General features: G+C 40.9%; 1 protein-coding gene across 2 annotated transcripts in view; it reads left to right on the top strand.

Annotated features, from left to right (window-relative positions):
* Positions 1-2,421: 2,421 nt before the first annotated feature.
* Positions 2,422-20,311, top strand: part of C8A (complement C8 alpha chain) — a 43,661-nt gene continuing 25,771 nt past the window's right edge. Inside the window, exons 1-6 of one of the 2 annotated variants that reach the window (XM_039486410.1) lie at positions 2,422-2,640; positions 5,447-5,543; positions 6,800-6,944; positions 10,970-11,114; positions 12,727-12,916; positions 17,747-17,947. In XM_039486410.1, coding sequence (XP_039342344.1) covers positions 2,531-2,640; positions 5,447-5,543; positions 6,800-6,944; positions 10,970-11,114; positions 12,727-12,916; positions 17,747-17,947 — 888 coding nt within the window. In that variant the 5' untranslated portion in view covers positions 2,422-2,530. Of the gene's footprint in view, positions 2,641-5,422; positions 5,544-6,799; positions 6,945-10,969; positions 11,115-12,726; positions 12,917-17,746; positions 17,948-20,311 lie in introns of both variants that reach the window. The other variant, XM_039486409.1, reaches the window with a different exon arrangement.

The following is a 20,311-nucleotide window of genomic DNA, read 5'->3' as shown; positions in this document are numbered from 1 at the left end:
TTTGACTTTGCCTTCTCTAACATTAATACATAGCAACGTGCATACAAACCAAACAAACAAACCACACAACACAACCCTACCACCAGAAGACACTCCACTGCATACACTTCTCCTCCAGGGGAGAAAATGAGAACACAAACATGTGACAGATGTTAGGCACATTGCATAATGCACTACTGGAAAGCACTCAGTTACTATAGTGATGAGTGTAGTATAGGAACTAGAAAAGAAGTTGACTTCAGTGGTGTTTGGATCAGGTCCTAAATTAGCATCATATTCAGGAATTAAGATTTATAGTATTAAAAACAGTGTACCTCAAAATGTCTATGAAAAAAAGGAAGTATGCGAAGGGTAGTTCTCTCAAAGAATCTGATTACTTACAGTGGAAGGTATTTGAATACAGGAAAAAATGTAACCATAAAATACAGAAGTGGGGAGGGAGAGCTCAGTGGTTTGAGTATTGGCCTACTAGACCCAGGGTTGTGAGTTCAATCCTTGAGGGGGCCACTCAGGGATTTGGGGCAAAAAATGGTCCTGCTAGTGAGGGCAGGGGGCTGGACTCAATGACCTTTCAAGGTCCCTTCCAGTTCTAGGAGATTGGTATATCTCCAATTATTACCTTTTATTATCTTTAGAAGTGTTAGTTCTAAATTGCTGCACAGAAAATTAATGTTAGTTAGTGTGATAATTATACCGTAAGCCCAGGCTTTTCTAGGCTTATTGTTCAATACAGCTGTCTTACCATATATGGCATTCAGGTGATATTTACAAGATCGATGGTTTCTGCATGCAGAAATTAATTCCAGCTCTTGTGGATAAGACACTGTAGTATTCATGACTGAGCTGGAGCCCTGTTGAAGTGAAACAAAATGCCATACTCTATTGTTATCAGTGAGGGGAAAGAATGATTCCCTCATGCAGCTTGAGCAAAACATTAAGAAAGTAGAGATGCAATTCACACAAGAGCCATCGAAATCTATTCAACTGGAACAGAACAGCAAGGAACGTGTGTGACCAAGTTTGTTTACACTGAGCTAATCTGCCTGTGATTTCAAGTACACAAGGGCTTTAAATGAAAAGTTATAAGGCTTCTAATTAAATGCCGGCAATACAGAGTACCTCAACTTCAGGGGAAACTGATTTGGAATACAAATATTAACATGGTGCCTGATCCAGAGCTTCCATTGAAACCACTGGGAGCTTTTCTATTGACTTCAACAGGTACAGGATCAAGCCCATATTTGAGAGTCTTCTTTTATTCCCATGTATCCAGCTCATTGTTTTGACCCCATCTGAAGCTCTGCAGATACTTTCCTGAAGTTAGACGCACAACTTATACCATCTAACCTATTGCCAGCATTTCAAGCAAAGCGGTTCAAAGAATTAGAAGCAGAGCTCCAACGCACATTTCAGCCAAGTTCAATTCCTAATGTTATAAATGGAATCATAACATACATATAATCTCACTTTTGGTATAGAACACCTTGGAAAGCATTTCTTTAATTTCACCTCTAACAGGATGTGCATTGCTTTACTGCTTAAATCTCTCCATATCAAGTCCTCCCGCTAATAAAATAAATAAATGACCAAGCCCAGCAGTTAGAAATTGTTGATGTGCCTGATTGCACAAACCAGCCCAGCCTTATTTCTAGGAGGCATTCCACAAATAACTTTCATTATATATGGTATGTTTCTGATCTGTTATCTGGAAGGAAAAAAAAAGGTAGCTCTAATGCATCTATAATCTCATGGAGAAGGCATTTGACTGTGCAAAGCAGCCATTTATATTAAAGGTCATCCGAACTTTGGGCTGCAGACAGATTTGACAGCTGGGTTCACAGAGCATATAGAACAGAACAGAATTTTAGATTTCAGTTGCACCTTTTTCATCCCAGATCACTTTAGAAAACAAAGATTTAGATTCCGGTGATGCAGTGACTGCATAGGCAAACCTGACAGTCATTATGAGTCAGGCAATAACTCACCCACATCCTTGGACTCTGGAAACTATTTTATTGAGACAGGCAATGGAGAAAAATGAATTGCCATTACCTTTAGTATTCCTTATAGTGCATGGCGCTTTTTGTTCCTTGTAACAGAATTCTACAATATTCAATTTGCCGGAATGCCAAACTTCCCCACAGATAATTTTAGTTAACAAAACATTACATATAAGTTACAAAATCAGAATCCCTCTCCCATAAAATTAGACAGAGTGCCTGAGGTTGGTCCAATGATCATTTCACTGATAAGACTTATTTGACTTTAATGTGTAAATAGAAACTTGGTTAAATATATTCCCTTGCCTAATATCTGGGAATTGTTTAAAAAAAAGTCAATGACCTTCAGAATGCATCTTGGGCCCCTGTGATTTGATTTGTGCTTTTGTCAATGATTTACAGTATTCTGCAATGCTCAGAATCCAGAGGTTTTTCTATTCTACCCATCAGCACTGGAACCAAAGGGTCTCCAAGCCAAAGGAAAAACTTGTTTTCAACTATTTTATATGAAATATTTACATACGTAAAAAATGTGGTGGAGCCTGAATGAAATTTCTCCTCTGATTCTCTTGATAACTTATCTAATATGTCAGGATTCAGTTACAGCACATAGTGAGGTAACAGGATTGCCTTCCCAGAGGTAAGTCTATCTTCATATAATTTAAGATACAGCTTTACATTACTGTCTATCTGGCTAGCCCATCAATTCAGTCTCAAATGGAGGCATATGGGCACTGTTATCTGTAAACAGCTACCAGAAAAGAATATTGGCAATCATCCAAATCATGGTCTAGTAATTGGTCTCGTTATATGTACTGTTTGTATGTACTTTATTCTTTTTAAGGAGAATATTCATTTATTTTAAATTTACTGTGCTATATTTGTGCACTTTGGGTTGCTATCTCCTCGATCAAGCTTTATTTATAATTAATCTTTTGCTTTCAATTGTAGTGTTTGCAACACTAAAATTAGTTCATATTTATGATTTGGATGTTTAGTCAACATGATTTGATTTGCTTAACATTCAAATAATGAATTAAATGGGAATTATATATGTCTTTATATTTATTTCCCATTTTATATCTGTCATTTTGGCTTTAAAAAGGAATAAACAAGTGACATTTCTTTAAAGAAAACCCTTTTATGATAGAAAAAAATTGGATTTTTCCTGCAGTTGTTAATTGCAAACTTGTTTTAAAGGCAAATACAATTTTGAAGGCTCAAAAAAGGTATCAGTGATAATTGGAACATGGAGGCAGGGAGGACGTAGAAAGAAAAAAATGCTTGGTAGAGATACATTTAATTATGAAGGCTTACTCTGGTAATCCCTTTTGAAAGTGAACAAAGCAAAGATTGTTGATGTTTGCTGAACTTATCAAACAAGGCAGAATAATGAAGAGGTAAATTTAAAAAGCTAGGTGAAGGTGAGCCAATTAAATACTTTATGAAGTGCTGAAGGATATAGCCACCAAATCCTACTGTCAGGACGAACATATATGTTTTCCAGAGTGTTCTGTCTTCAGCTTTCTGCTGTTTGTCTGGAGATCCAGTGCGTTTTCATCTAGCACACTGATCTGTATCCACAGGCTCCTTTGCTGAGCTTTTGTGTGTTTCATTTAGTATTCTCTCTTCTCAAGCTTCCGATGAATCCCTAATGTACCCCATACCTCCTCTAATTATCAGGGTTTCTCTTTGGACCATAGTCTCTTAAGTAAAACAGGTTGCTCATTAGTGAATCGCCAAAAATAATCATCATGCTGAGGGTTAGAAATAAACTCACAAGATGTGTTTTGAGCTGAGGCAGACACAGTCCTCCACAACACGAAACACTGCTTTATACAAATACAAGTTGCAAGATTGAGGGGCAAATGCTCGTAAGTACTGCTCTGGGTGGTGAGACAAATATTTTCCTGGTGCTATGTATGAGCTTCTTTCAGGATCTGCTCCAAAGCCCGTTGAAGTCAATGAGAGTCTTTCCATGGCTTTGGATCAGACCTAGAGAGAATGATGTCTGTGTCCCCTGAATTTCTGAGTCTTAGACATCACTTTTTTTAAATTACTCCTTACATGGCTAAAACGTCCTTTGAGGACAATGAGAGTTTTCCTTGAGTAAGTTGTGAGTGAGGAGTCTTGTATAAGGCCCTCTGTGCCTCAGCCTTAATAATTGTTGTGTGTCCTTTCCTTTGGGGGATTTCGTTTCCCTATATGTTGACCGTATATGTTTTAGCGTACAGTGCATTTCAACAGTATCGTTAAATTAGACTGTAAAATTATAAAGTGGATTCCATATACTCACACAGATATTGTTTGGTTGTGTTATCAAAACACTGGGGAAAATTACTGGTTGGTGTAAATGTGCCGAGCTCTGTTGACTTCAGTGGAGTTTCACTTATTTATACCAGAAGAGAATTTGACCCTTGGTCTTTACAGATTTGAACTGTTATTCTGCTCTCAGTTATACCGATAAATATCCAGTGTAATACACTGATGGCAAAGGGATTTCACAGGCATAAGGAAGGGTAGAATTTAGCCCAATCACATTTAGAACTGTACTGACATGGTTTCATTCCATCTATGCATTTCAGAATCATTTCCAAATTTCCATTAATGTTTTTAAACTCTATTTTGACATTGGAATGCCATGTTCATGCACTTGCAATTACATTATCTTGACAATTTGGGAATGAGATGTGAGGGGAAAAGCAAAAAGTCAATTTCACTCTAAACTTTTATATTTTTGCCATTCCTCCACTTCACTACAGATTATTTTGCTTTCTTTTTCCTTAATGTAGTAGTTGCACCTTATCCTTTTGCAATATCCTCTCCTACTGTATCTTCTATTAGATCTGTCTATTATATTCATAGCCTCCACTTTAAAATTGCCTCTCACATTAATTATATGCTTTCCTTTACAAATTGTCCTCAAAAAGGCTTCAAGGTCAAAATGCTGTTTGTTTGTAATTTTTACTTGGATTCTCAGTGTGAATTCAAATCAGCTTTTCTTCCATTTCCAGCATTCTGTTTCTGGACATCTTCTAGAATGTGGGTATAATCCATTATTTATTAGGAGGCTTAATGAGTGTTGTAAAAACCAAACATAAATCACATACACCGTACTGGAAAAGGATGTAATCTATTGATAGAGCAGGAAACAGGAGATCAAGACATCCAGTTCCTGTTTTTGCTTCTGCCACTGGCAAATTCTAATGGTCAGATTTTTAGCTGGTGCAACCTGGTGTAGCTTCAATGACCTTCAGTGCAGTTACACTGATTTACACCACCTGTGGTTTGGATCCAACTCTCTCCAGCAAAAGGTTCTAGTTTCCTCTAAAATCTGTGCTTGTATGGGAAATGGCTATGATTTTCCTGCTGCTTGGCTCCACAGCTATTACCTCTTCTTAAAACTTCACTCCAAAACTTAGGCCGGTATCATTTACTCTCTTCAGAAGAACCAGCAGAGATGTCAATACTCCGGCTCCTGTGAACTGTCAGCTAAGCCAGTGGTCAGAATGGACTGGTTGCTTTCCTTGCCAAGAGAAAAAAGTAAGTCTCAGCTATAATGTATTCACTTATCTTCAAATGTGTCCATGATGAGCATGTACACAGATTAATTATATGTATTATGCATATTCATAGTTTCTGAAACATCCAGTAAACTCATCCAAATATGATAAACATTCTCTTGTATTAGAAACACGGGGCCTGAGTCTCCTCTTACTTACGCTGGTGTAAATTAGAAGTAATTTAATTTAAGCCAAAAGTGTTACTAAGGTGCAAAACTGGTGCAAAGGAGAGAAGAATCAGGCCCGCAATATTTGGCCAATAGTTTTCTTCTTTATCTAGCTAGGTTTTAATTAAATTTCCATTGACTCAGTGCAAATATTCAGATATAGAAACACTTTGAAAAGCATTTGTTCATCAGCTCTGTTTACTCTGATTTTTGTATCATTTCACGTGTTTCTTCACCACTATTAAGTATTGGTCATAACTTATATTTTCCACTTATATTGTAGGCAGAAACCAAGAGGTCTAGCATATAGAATGAGTGGGAAAGGAAGAGCCATACTCCAAATGGGATTGCTCTTCCTCTTCGTTTTGTTCAGTTTGATAGGCAGCAGCATCCACCATTAATCAACCACAAATGCTGTGCACTTTTCAGGATCTCAGTTGCGATTTTTGTTTATCTATGTCTAATATTCCTATAGCTCACAGCACATTCCACTCCAAAACATATGTAAAGCTTAATGCCACATAAAAGGCATAGAACAAAGGCACAAGGCGCAGAATTTGGAAAAATAAACTAACTATACCAGGAGTTAGGCCTAATGGAACAGGAACATTAGTTAAAACGTGTGCAGTTAACAGAAAATAAGGACTGGGAAGTTTCCATACTCCATCCAAAAGGCCTGAGGTACCTACATGATGTTGAAATTAATAAGCAATCTATTCCACCACTGTAAAAGAGCCACTTGGTTCAAAATAATAGGTGTTATTCAACTCAGGCTGGTGTAAATCAGGAGTAACCCCACTGAAGTCAATGGATGTACACCAGATTTACAACAGCCCATTGTCTCTCACGTTATTTTCATTCTTGCTAAGCCCTTTAACTTCCATAGCTGGCTGCAGTAATATTTATTTATTCCTAAATAATTAAAACACTTTCTAACAGGTTAATTTATAAAGGAGATTTGTTTTTACTACTACCTTAATATTTAATCGAAATCTTATCATTTCTGGATATAAAGTTCTTGTTAATTGGCCAATTTCTTTGCCTTTTTTTTTAATTTAATGTGATTTAGTACAGATACAGAACTTTGCTACAGCCTGCCAAGTTTAAAGGGAGTAAATGCGTTGGTCATCTCTGGGATGAGGCAGCATGCCGAGCAACAGAACCATGTGCAGCAAGCCAACGCTGTGGAAAAGATTTTCAGTGTGAGGAGACAGGTGAGTGAAATGCTATCAGGAACAACAGCAAATGAAGTTTGGTCCTGGATGAGAAAGAGTCAATAATGAGAACAATGGACCAGTTCCTCGGTGCAAATTCTCTGGCTAGATTACATCTCCCATGATGCACTATGTTCTCTCCTTGTGGTAAGGGAACGGAATGTGTCCTATGAGTCCCTGGATGTGGTGCATCGTGCAAGGTATAGTCTGCCCAGATTTCAGATAATGGCTTAATCACAACTTCTCTCATTTCAGGTGTTCTTTTTTTGATGAAAAATTAAAATTTGTGGAAAACTGGTAGCTTTCATGAAAATTTTGTTTTGTCAAAAAGCAACAAAAAAACCAAAACAACCAAAAACTAAATTTTCTATCAAAAGAGTTTTGACAAAAAAAATTTCTACCAGCATGAGCTACAGCAGAATCAGGAGATTCTGCAAGTGGCTGTCCCTGCAAGATTGGGTTTCATCAGTATAGTTTTTACTTACAACACAATAGTGCCAAGTTCTGCTTTCTAGTATACAATACTATCATAGATATTATGAAACATGTACACCATACCTAGGGCCAGATCTTTGCACCAATTTACTCCAGCTGCAGATATGTTCCTTCATTTTCAATGGCACCAGCATTCTCAAATTGTGCCTCGTGCAAACATTCATTTCTGAAATATAATTATTGTAACAAATTCCCAAAACACCTTCTGCAACTCAAACAGGCAAAACTGTACATTAACCTGACAGAGTTAATTTTACTTAGCCAACTGAAGAAGCTATTTATTCTTGTAGTTCCTATTCAGGAACATGATCTTAGATAATTAACATACTGGAGCATCAGCAAAATGAACTTGACAAGATTCCCACACAGTGGATCCATTATTTCGAACTTAGGAGGTGTCCAACCCAGGCTCCACAGTTGTGCAGCACTGCACATTGCAAGGGAAAGTTTTAGGATGGTTTCAAGTTCAAACTCTGCTTTTCTCTAAACAATAAAGCCCAAATCCTGGTCCAAGTAACCCAGATAAGCATTAGGAAGATTTGTAGATGCAGGGAGGGAATAGTCCTTTCTTCCAAGCTATAGTGATGTAGCAGAAAGCACTGAAGTAGTTCTTGTGGCTCTTTTGCCCATCACTGTAGTGAAGAATAGCTAGCAGATCAGAGCTCCACCAGCTTGCTGCCCCCCTAAACTCCTGCTCAAAGGGGTGCATGAAGCCCCATGAATCACAAGGAGTATATGCCCCCGCCTAGTCTTCTGGAATCCTGCCCCCTCTCTGCTGCAGGCAGAAGACACCAGTTCTACTACTGCAATAGTGTATCTCTACCTGGGAGGGTGAGAGGGCAGTGTGACTTCCTAAGATATAAGAACGGACAGACTGGGTCAGATCAAAAGTCCATCTAGCCCAGTATCCTGTTTTCCAACGGTGGCCAATGCCAGGCGCCCCGGAGGGAATGAACAGTGCAGGTAAGACATTGTAATACATATAAAAACAATCACATGATCACCTTTAATAATGCCACCATTTGCCAGCCCTGACCACACAGAGATTTCTGAGATACCAAGCATTCCCCTGTACATGAATAGGGGTATTGTAAATGCCAGTGTGGGGGGTAACTTATCAAATGGTGACTTTTTAAATGGTGGCCACTTGTACAGTTTTCTGTGAACAAGACAACTTGCCTACTAGCTAAGAACATAACATAAGAACATAAGAAAGGCCGTACCGGGTCAGACCAAAGGTCCATCTAGCCCAGTATCTGTCTACCGACAGTGGCCAATGCCAGGTGCCCCTGAGGGAGTGAACCTAACAGGCAATGATCAAGTGATCTCTCTCCTGCCATCCATCTCCATCCTCTGACGAACAGAGGCTAGGGACACCATTCTTACCCATCCTGGCTAATAGCCATTTATGGACTTAGCCACCATGAATTTATCCAGTCCGCTTTTAAACATTGTTATAGTCCTAGCCTTCACAACCTCCTCAGGTAAGGAGTTCCACAAGTTGACTGAAGAAGAACTTCCTTTTATTTGTTTTAAACCTGCTGCCTATTAATTTCATTTGGTGACCCCTAGTTCTTGTATTATGGGAATAAGTAAATAACTTTTCCTTATCCACTTTCTCAACATCACTCATGATTTTATATACCTCTATCATGTCCCCCCTTAGTCTCCTCTTTTCCAAACTGAAGAGTCCTAGCCTCTTTAATCTTTCCTCATATGGGACCCTCTCTAAACCCCTAATCATTTTAGTTGCTCTTTTCTGAACCTTTTCTAGTGCTAGAATATCTTTTTGAGGTGAGGAGACCACATCTGTACACAGTATTCGAGATGTGGGCGTACCATGGATTTATATAAGGGCAATAATATATTCTCAGTCTTATTCTCTATCCCCTTTTTAATTATTCCTAACATCCTGTTTGCTTTTTTGACTGCCTCTGCACACTGCGTGGACATCTTCAGAGAACTATCCACGATAACTCCAAGATCTTTTTCCTGACTCGTTGTAGCTAAATTAGCCCCCATCATGTTGTATGTATAGTTGGGGTTATTTTTTCCAATGTGCATTACTTTACATTTATCCACATTAAATTTCATTTGCCATTTTGTTGCCCAATCACTTAGTTTTGTGAGATCTTTTTGAAGTTCTTCACAATCTGCTTTGGTCTTAACTATCTTGAGTAGTTTGGTGTCATCTGCAAACTTTGCCACCTCACTGTTTACCCCTTTCTCCAGATCATTTATGAATAAATTGAATAGGATTGGTCCTAGGACTGACCCTTGGGGAACACCACTAGTTACCCCTCTCCATTCTGAGAATTTACCATTAATTCCTACCCTTTGTTCCCTGTCCTTTAACCAGTTCTCAATCCATGAAAGGACCTTCCCTTTTATCCCATGACAGCTTAATTTACGTAAGAGCCTTTGGTGAGGGACCTTGTCAAAGGCTTTCTGGAAATCTAAGTACACTATGTCTACCGGATCCCCCTTGTCCACATGTTTGTTGACCTCTTCAAAGAACTCTAATAGATTAGTAATAGCTAAGAAAAGATTCACTGACTCTGACGCAGGGAAGTGTAAATTAGTTTTCCTTACACCTGCTGGCCTCTTGAACCAGAGTGGGGAATTCATCTTGAAGGGAAGCAGGTGGCCTATGGCAGCTTAACATCCTGCTGAGGGGATAAGCTCTGTCACTGGATCCCTGGATGCTCAAGCCATACTGCTACCACAGCCAGGGCTGCCCACACTTAGATGTCTCCTATATACCACACCACAGAAACACTAACCCAGGAACCAATCCCTGTTACAAACCCTGTTGCCTGCTTTGTTCCCATATCTACTCTAGCAAGACCATCAGAGGACCCAACCACATCAGCCACACCATCAGGGGTTCATTCACCTGCACATCTACCAATGTGATATATGCCATCATGTGCCAGCAATGCCCCTCTGCCATGTACATTGGCCAAACCAGACAGTTTCTACGTAAAAGAATAAATGGTCACAAATCAGACATCAGGAATGGTAACACACAAAAGCCAGTAGGAGAAAACTTCAGTCTCCCTGGATATTCAATAACAGATTCAAAAGTAGCCACCCTTCAACAAAAAAACTTCAGAAACAAACTTCAGAGAGAAACCGCAGAGCTACAATTCATTTGCAAATATAACACCATTAATTTGGGCTTGAATAGGGACAGGGAGTGGCTGGCTCACTACAAAAGCAATTTCCCCTCTCTTGGTATTGACACCTCCTCCTCAGTTATTGGGAGTGGACCGCATCCACCCTGACTGAATTGGCCTTGTCAGCACTGGTTCCCCACTTGTAAGGTAACTCCTATCTCTTCATGTGCCAGTACATTTATGCCTGTATCTGTAATTTTCACTCCATGCATCTGAAGAAGTGGGGCTTTTACCCATGAAAGCTTATGCCCAAATAAATCTGTTAGTCTTTAAGGTGCCACCGGACTCCTCGTTTTTGTGGATACAGACGAACATGGCTACCCCTCTGATACATGTACATATGCACTTCAGGTCGCTGTATTAAACGTCACCTTGTATGTAACGGAGAGCCAGACTGTAGAGACGGATCTGATGAGAATAACTGTGAGGATGAAGATACTGAAAGCCTCTGTGAAAACCTAGACCCAATTCCTGGGTCTGAAAGAGCAGCCCAAGGGTGAGTAATTCATCTGTATTTGCTGTTCTTGCAGTCAGGCCAGGGTTACATTTTTTATGTTGCTCTTATTCAGTAGTAGCATCATTTTTCTATTAATTGAGCTCTGACAGCGTGCATGTACTGTACAAAACAGAAGGACAGTATTGTCCCTAGGACTTCACAGTCTAAACGGTACAGCAGTGAGTAACAAGGGAGGCAGCATGCTGTAGCAGACAGGGCACTGGACTTTGAGTCAACAGGCCTGGCATGTGATCCAAGTTCTGCATCTGACTCCCTCTGTGAGCGTGAACAAGTCACTTTAACTGCAGTGCAGACATGCCCAGAGAGGTTAGCACCTGCAGCTGGCCTGTGTCAGCTGACTTGGTCTCACAAGGCTCAGGCTAGGGGGCTATTTAAGTGCAGTGTTGACATTCGGGCTTGGGCTTGCCTGGCAGTGTCTAGAGCCCAGGCTTCAACCCAAGTGTCTACACCTCAATTAAACAGCCCCCTAGCCTGAGTCGGCTGACACAAGCCAGCCACTGGCATTCACTTGCAGTGTAGACATGCCCTGTTTGCCCCTCAGGGTAATAATAATAATTCCCCACTGTTGTAATGCCCTATTAAGCTATAACTTTCTCTATTTAATGAAAGCAATATATGAAGTGAAAAAAAAACATTCTGAATGCTAAGCCTGATTGCTTTCCCCTCTTAGAAGAATTAAGAGCATTGATTCAGAGCATTCAGGGCCTGGCCTCAGTGTACCTACTCATAGGATGGACCTTTGGTCTGACTCAATATGGCCATCCTTATGTTCTTGAAGAGAATTTCCAGTTCTGAGGAATTTCTAAGTGGACATCAGTGTATGCTACTCTCATTTCAGGCTACCAAGTTAGCAAAAAGATATTGACAAACTGAAGGGAATTGAGAGAAGAACATCTAAAATGGTCAGGGAGCAGGAGGAAATGACTAATATGGAAAGACTAAGTGAACCAACTATGAATAGTGTGACTAAGTGAGAGCAGTCTACGAGTATACGGAGGGTGTTAACACCCAAGGGGGAACAGGTAAATGGGAGAACAACTAACAGAAGGGTGATGAAATTGAGAAACAGAACATTTACTTTGACTATCAGGATGAACTTTGTGACAGTGAGATGGAGTAGGAGGCTGTGAAATGATTTCCAAGGGACTTGATGGAAACCCCATAATTTGGGACATTTTTATAACTCTACCTGACCAAACACTAGAAAATGAACTGCAGAGAACCATGTTGTATTGGAAGAGAGATGACCTGCATGATTTCATTAGTGTCTTCCATCTCTAACTTATGATTCTAGGATACTGTCTTTGAAATAACAGGCTATTTGTCTCATTTTTAGTCAGAGAGAAAAATCACTTTAGTTTAGTTCCCACAGGAGAGGACAAAAATGGAGAGGTGTGGAATCAAAACCTCCCATTTATGAAGTCGAAGATCCTGAGTCATTGCTATTCAAAGCAATGTCTGAGAACAGAATGTATGTAAAGTCAAAGTGGGGGGACGGGGCGGGGATGGGGGAGAGAAAAGGTAGCAATTTTTTTTGTAATAGCAAAGAAAGCTATAGTTAATTTCTGGCTGATGTCTCTTTTCATTAAAGATACAATGTTCTTACACAAGAAGAAATGCAATTTGTATACGATCCTAAATATTATGGAGGCCAGTGTGAGTACATTTACAACGGAGAATGGCGGGAATTGAAGTATGACTCTGCATGTGAACGTTTGTACTATGGGGATGATGAGAAATATTTTAGAAAACCCTACAATTTCCATGTATATCAATTTCTAGTAAGTATTTAAGATGTTAATTTAGCAACATTTTCTCACTAGGAACTGAAGTTTGCCTTAGAGATGTTATGTAGATTTTCTCAGGATAGAGATTACAGTTATTTGCAGCAGTAGAAAGATAACATTGAAGACCTACTTTCATGGATGAGCAGCCTCATATGCTCTAGGGCTGTTACTGAGATTGTGCATTTTGATACAAGAGATTACTAGGGCAATTCCATATGTTTTGGGGCCAGTACTCCCTTCAACCAGCGTCTCCTTCAAATCCTTCCACAAACCCCACCTTTTCCACCAGTCTCTAAAGCAACAGTCTTCTAGTTAACAATAAGCATTTGTACAACATAGTTATTTTTAAAACCCACACACGAAGGAACTAATGTGATCCTTGGTGCATCACCCTAGCAATCCTATTACTTATTCTGGTTGAGTGGACAAGGCACTGAACTGGGTTTCTGCTCCCAGCTCGGCTATTAACAAGCTGTGTGACCTTGGACAAGTCACGTCACCTCTCTGTGCCTCGGTTTCCCCATTTGTTAAATGGGGATGATGATGCCCACTTTTACAGTGCTTTGAGATCTGCAGTCTGGATGACAAGTGCCAGAGAAGAGCTAAGGCACCTCCCTCCCCCACAGTCTGTCTGTATAATGCTGGAGTTTTAAAATTCCACCTGTCCTGCTGGGAGGTTCCTACACTCTGGGTAAAGTCATCATTGCCATGGTTAACAGTTAGCATGTATTGACCGCTGCTTATCCTAATCATCTCTCTTACGTTGTGCTCCTCCTGTCAGGTTGGCATACCCACTTGTTGCCTATAGTCTTTTTCTTAAACTCTCTGGGGCAGGGAATGCCTCTTTGTTACCTGCCTGTACATTTCCCAGCACATGGGGGCAGGGGCACAAAACAAATAATAATTAGGGGAGGAAGGATAATCTAATGGTTAGGGTACTAGCCTAGGAACTATGGAGATTTTGCTCTGCCACAGACTTCCTACGTGAGCTTGGTTGAGTCACTCAGAGCCAGATTTTCAAAGCTATTTCAGCACCTAAAAAATACAGGTCGGAGCCTAGCGTGGTTTTCAAAAGCACCTAAGCAGCTTCTTACCATCGTTTCTTATGCTGAACTCTCTCCATTCATTGTATGGGGGGCCAGGGCACCTAGCTTGAGGCTGACGATTCCACTGGGTGGCAGACAGCCTATGTGTGAGGCATTGCAGTGATGAGCAGAGTATCTTTAAGGATCTGGGCCCACAAGCCTAAGTCCCACTGAAATAGTTTTGAGTTAGGTGCCTAACTTGCTTAGGATCTGTAGTATGAGGTCATAAACACAGAAAGCCAGGCTTAAAGCACCTGCTAGAGAACCCTCTTGCCAGGAAGGTCCCACATTCAGTAAGCTCCCCATAGGAACATATCCTGATCGTGTCTGTTAACTGTGGAGAAACAGGAACTCTATAGCCAGGCCACAGGGACTTCTGAAAATCCTAGAAGGGACCTGTCTGCATTTTTAGGTACCTTTTGAAAATCTGGCCCTAGGCCATGTTTGAAAATGGGTCTTCAGCTTCTAAGTCAATTTTCACCCTTTCAAAAATTTTACTATGCATTCCCACAGAACACACACTTCTTCCTGCAGTGGAGATGGATTTTTAGATTAATAAATGTTAAGGCCAGAAGGAATCGTTGTGATCTAGTCTGACCATCTGAACAACACTCCCTGCAGGACTTCCCTAAATTACATTCCTGCTTCAAGTCCAGTTGTTGTGCTTGAACTAGAGTATATCTTAAACATTTGCAATCATGAAGAGCCATTGGTAAATTGTTCCAATGGTTAGTTGCCCTCACTATTAAAAAATTCTATCTTATCTCCAGTGTGAATTTGTCTAGCTTCAATGTCGAGCCATTGGATTTTGTTTTACATTGGTCTGCTAGACTGAAGAACTTTCTATTATCAAATTTCTGTTCCCCATGTAGGTATATATAAACTGTTATAACAATCACCTGCTAACTTTCTCTTAGATAAACTAAAGAGATCGAGCTCCTTGAGTCTCTCAGTATATGGCATGTTGTCCAATCCTTTAATCATCCTTGAGGCTCTTCTCTGAACCCTCTCCAATTTTTCAATATCCTTCCTGAAGTACAGACCAGAACTGGACACAGTATTCCAGCAGTAGTCACACCAGTGCCAAATGCAGAAGTAATATAACCTCCTTACCCTCTTCAATATTCCCTGTTTATACAGCCAAGGATTACATTAGCTTTTTTGGCTAAAGTGTCGCACTTCAGGCTTCTGTGCAACTGATTATCCAACCTGACACTCAAGTTTTTTCAGTCACTGCTTGCCAGGATAGAGTCCATCCTGTAAATATGGCCTGTATATTTTGTGCCTAGATGTATGAATTTTGATTTTGGCCATATTGAAAGGCATATTGTTTGCCAGATCCCAGTTTATCAAGCAATCTAGATGGCTTTATATTAGTGACCAGTTCTATTTGTTATTTACCACTCCCCCGATCTGTGGGTCATCTGCAAACTTTAACAGTAATGACTTCATGTTTTCTTCCAAGTCATTGATAAACATTTTAAATATTTATGGCCAAGAACCTGCAGGACCCCAAGAGAAAAAATACCTATTAGATGATGATTTCTTCATTTGCAATTATTTTTAGAGACGTATCCCACTTTTAATCCACTTAATGTTTGCCGTGTTGATTGTGTCATTCTGGTTTATTAATCAAAATGTTGTGCAGTACCAAAGTTAAATGCCTTACAGAACTGTAAATATGCTACTTCACCATAAAGTTCCCAAATTGTATTTTCTCTGTATGCCCCTCAAGATGGCAAGCTATTCCACGCAGAGACTTGTTGCTTTCACTAAAACGTTATGCACTGTATGAACTACAAAAGAAGTTAAAGAATTTTAAGATTGCAAAGTCAAGACTAAAAATTTAAGGAACCCAGAACGAAGGTTGCCTGTGCAATCTTAATTTGGCCCTCTTGTGTGTAAATATTATGCTGCAGTTTATAATTACGTGATCAGATACTGTATTTTCCACAGGATGGAAAATTCAGTGCACAGGCTGGACGGTGCTCACTTAACAAGCACCTATTCAATATTTTGTGTTTGCGCCTTGTTCAATCTGTGCCCCAACCTCGAGGGGTTTATTCACTGTGTACTATTCAAATAGTGCTCTGAAGAAAGCATTATTAATTTCTTCATGGCCTTTTCTATGGCACTCATCCCTACAGTATTTGAGTGCTTCACAGACATGTATTAATTTATCTTCACAACATCCCTGTGCGGGGGGTAGTATTATCCCCATTTTAGAGATGGGGGGTTGAGGTACTGAGATTAAAATCCACAAATTTTGAGCTGAGGAGGACCTAATTTTTCAGAGTACTTAGCATTATAGAGCAGTTCACGTGTCAAAGCACAGCGCCCATTGACTTCAGTTGCAGCTGTCAGTTCTCAACACTAGTCTCCCCTCTCCTTGGTTCCTAGTGCCAGTCTCTTTATCCAGCCAGTCCCAGTTTTCCCCCTCCTCCCAGCTTCTCATCCAATTTCCATATCCCTCAAACCACCACCAGCTGACACCCTCTTCCTGTTTCCCACACTAGCTCCCACTCCCCGACCTGGCTCCCAGTCCCAGTTTCCTTGCCCAACTAGTCCCAACTTCTACTCCCTCTACCCTGCCTCTCAGTCCCAGCTTCCCTTTCTGCTCCCAGTTGCAATTTCCTTGCCCAACCAGTTCCAATTTCTCTCCCCCAGACATCTTGTCCCAATCCACTCATTTCCCCCCTCCCCGGTCCAGCTTTTTGACCATTCTGAAATGATAAGGGTATGTCTACACTACCTGCTGGATCGGCAGGCAGCGATCGAACCGGCGGGGATCAATTTATCGCATCTAGTCTAGACGCAATAAATTGACCCTGCGCCCTCTCCCATCGACTCTTGTACTCCAGCTCGGTGAGAGGCACAGGCAGAGTTGATGGGGGAGCGGCAGAAGTTGACTCACCAAAGTGAAGACACCGCGGTGAGTAGATCTAAGTACGTTGACTTCAGTTACATTATTCACATAGCTGAAGTTGCATAACTTAGATTGATCCCCCCCAGTGTAGACCAGGGCTAAGAGAGACAGGCTCCCTGTCTTAGTTCCAGTGCTCAGCGTAGAGCAGCTGGGAGCAGCACTTAAAGCAAAAGTCCATCTGAGCCCCTGTAGCCCTGGGGTGGACCGTGTTCAGGTGCACGCTCACTCTAGTCACTCTAGGAGCTGTCAGGGGCGTGAGCATGCTCACTGAGGATGGAATCTGCTTAGATTTTAATTGCTAAAATCTAAGCAATCTCTACTGAGCATGTGTGAACTGTGATTTTTCAAAGACTCATAGCGTGGTCAAATTTAGTCAGATTTGGCAAAAGGCACATCCCTAACACAAAGGCCACCACCAAGCCAAATTTAAATTCAATGCTCTCAAGTATAGGGGCACTAGAGTTGTTCAAAGAACATTTTTATTGTGGGCAAAAACAAAAAAAAATGTATTTCCCCCTAACCTCATTCTCAGAAACAGTTGAACCATTTTTGATGATATTTTCCAGAAAATATTCAGCTTGAGTTAGGCACTACCTGGGAAAATTTCAGCCAAAACAATTAAAGTTTGGCAAAGTTATTAGCAACTGAAAACAGGGTTTTGTAATGAGAAGTGTCCGGCTACTTCAATAATAGGCTGCATTACCTTACCACTGTCTTCAGTTGGGGCAGGATCAGATACTTCAGCAGAGAGAGTGATACGGTAAAGAAGGCAGGTAATAGCTGCAAAAGTAACGCCTCTTCTTTTCATTTCAGGCTCATGCTGATTCTGGATTCTCTTTTGAGTTTTACGATGATTCGAGAGATTTATTTGATGCCATAAAAAAAGATAAATCCACAAATTATGGTTTTACCTTTGGAATAGGTTATGCTAAAATACCTGCCTCTTTTGAGCTAGGTTTCAGTTTATCACAGGGTAAAGGATCCCTGAAGAATTTCACGCAGTATAACGAGAAGGTAACAAAACAATAGTGCATGTGTTCTCTCACTCGTGTCTTGTTGAATTGTGCAATTTCAGTGTAACTCATGTTAGTTTATTCTTTTACTTGCATGTTTTTTAAACAATAGTAATTGTACCTTCATTTGTTCATGTAATTGCAAATGTGTGATCATTAGTAATCTCGTTTGTTAGTCTTATTACATTTAAGCAAACAGAATCATTATAATGGGAATAAAATTGAATTACGAAGTATAAGAACACATGTCATCCTGCCCCTTCCTGTTTCATGGCTATATTAAGTATATAAATAAAGAAATGCTTAAAGTGGCAAACAGGGAGGGGAAAATATCAAGATGTTCATCAAACCAGTTGTCCTCAGGGGATGAGCTCCAGTGGCAAATATATCTTGTTCAATTTAATACAAGCTACAGTATGGCGGTAAATTAAGCTTCTATTGTATCGTAAGTTAAAAGTATCTTAGTAAACAAATAGTACTAAATGGAAGGGTTTATTTTTAATAGAAAGTTTACATCATGGCCAAATGTGTGGTGACCCCCATTTAGATCTGATAAAATTAATGATAATATTTTATATTTATACTATGCCTGTGATCTACTTTTCTCTTGGTCAGTGACAAGGAACAGTAAAAGAGAATTATCTTGACAGTGTCCTAGTTGAAGTGACAAGGAGTCCGGTGGCACCTTAAAGACTAATGGATTTATTTGGGCATCAGCTTTTGTGGGTAAAAAAACCTCACTTTTTACCCATGAAAGCTTATGCCCAAATAAATCCGTTAGTCTTTAAGGTGCCACCAGACTCCTTGGTTTTTTTGTGGATACAGACTAACACGGCTACCCCCTGATACTATTTGAAGCTCTTTCAAAACTGCTGTAAGCTGGCATCATTAAAGTATCTAGTTCTTCCTTGTCTAGAGTCACATCAATTTTTCTGATGAAAACAATCAGTGATTTTGTATCCTCAGAAAATGACTCATTAAAAGGGCTGTGTCACACGGTTCACTCACCGCACCTCCTTCTGATTGTCTCAGGGAGTAGCTCCACCAGTCTGCGCTCTCATTCCGGTGGCATCTTCCGCCATCTTATCTCCCACTGCACTGGTCACTCCCAGATCTACAGCTTCCTCTTCATGGCTTGGTCCTGCGGCCAGGTCACTAAAGTCCTCCCCGTCTGGGGAATTCAAAGGCCTTCCAGACTCTGATGTCAGGATGGCATCTCCAACACATTGTGCCACTGCCCAGTGGCTGGTAGGAGAACTCGGGCCTGCTCTCTACACTGGGTTCCAGCCCAGGGACCCTATAACATGCAGCCAAGGCCTATATCTCCTTAGTCCTCACTGCTGTTTCCCTGGGCTTCTTCCTACTTTACTAGCTTCTCCCCTCTCTGGGGTTGCCAGCTTCTTAACTACCTCTACTCAGGGCGTGACTGCAGCCTGCCTTCCTACCACCACTGCCTGTGCCAGCTACTTGGCTATATACTGGGCCCCTCCTGCTTCATTACAGCTGAGACTACTCCTAATTAGTGGCCAGCTCCCTGGCTCCCCCTCCAGGGGCACCCAAGGGAGTTAATTGGCCTGCCTGGCCACCTTAACCCCTTCCAAGTCTGTGTGGGGCTGATACCCCATCACAGGCAGGGCAGCCCATTGTGTCAGTTTCTGAGACATGGAGCAATGGTCCAAACATGAGAGAAGGTGCAGGAGAATGCTCTCCAGTCAAGTGGACTTTGGGGAACAGCATCCTCTGCCCTCCACAGGAAAACAGCCAGGGTGTCTGCACAGCTAATTACTGCTGAGGAGGGGAAGCAATGGCAGGCACCAGCTGCCATGTGGATTTGTTATTCTGCACCGCCCCTCACGGATCACACTATTGACATACTCACTCCTCCCCTCTGCACCCCCTTTCATAGACGTGCTATGAAATGTACTCGTTGTGTGTGTGTGCGCACATATGATATTGCTATAGAGAAGATGCAAGATCCTACTATTGGTACTATCTAAAGAAGCTCTTTAACTTACGTGGCAAAAGCTTATGTTTTCTGGAGCTGAAGGACCGAGGTTGTGGTACCAGTGCTGAGGGGAGAGAAGTATGTGTATTTGTGTGTTAGAGAGCGTGTGTGAGCGTTGTAGTAATTGCATCTCGGTGTGGCACCTCGGTCCTTCATATGGCCCCAAGAATCGCATCGACTTTGGTGGAGTTCCCTTGCGGAGGTTCTCCATTGCTTGGCTGTCCAGCACAGCGGCTATAACACAGTTTTGCTGTGTAAAGGGAAGTTGCCAGGTTAAATCTGGCCACCTAATTTAGGTTTTTCAAAACAAATACACATTAACAGAACCTAACACCAATAGAAATGGTTCAATTTTTTTAA

Source organism: Mauremys reevesii, linkage group 8 (genome assembly GCF_016161935.1).
Source record: "Mauremys reevesii isolate NIE-2019 linkage group 8, ASM1616193v1, whole genome shotgun sequence".
Taxonomy (NCBI): domain Eukaryota; kingdom Metazoa; phylum Chordata; order Testudines; family Geoemydidae; genus Mauremys; species Mauremys reevesii.
The sequence above is the reverse complement of the archived record's forward strand: the minus strand, read 5'-3'. Positions and strand labels throughout refer to the sequence as shown.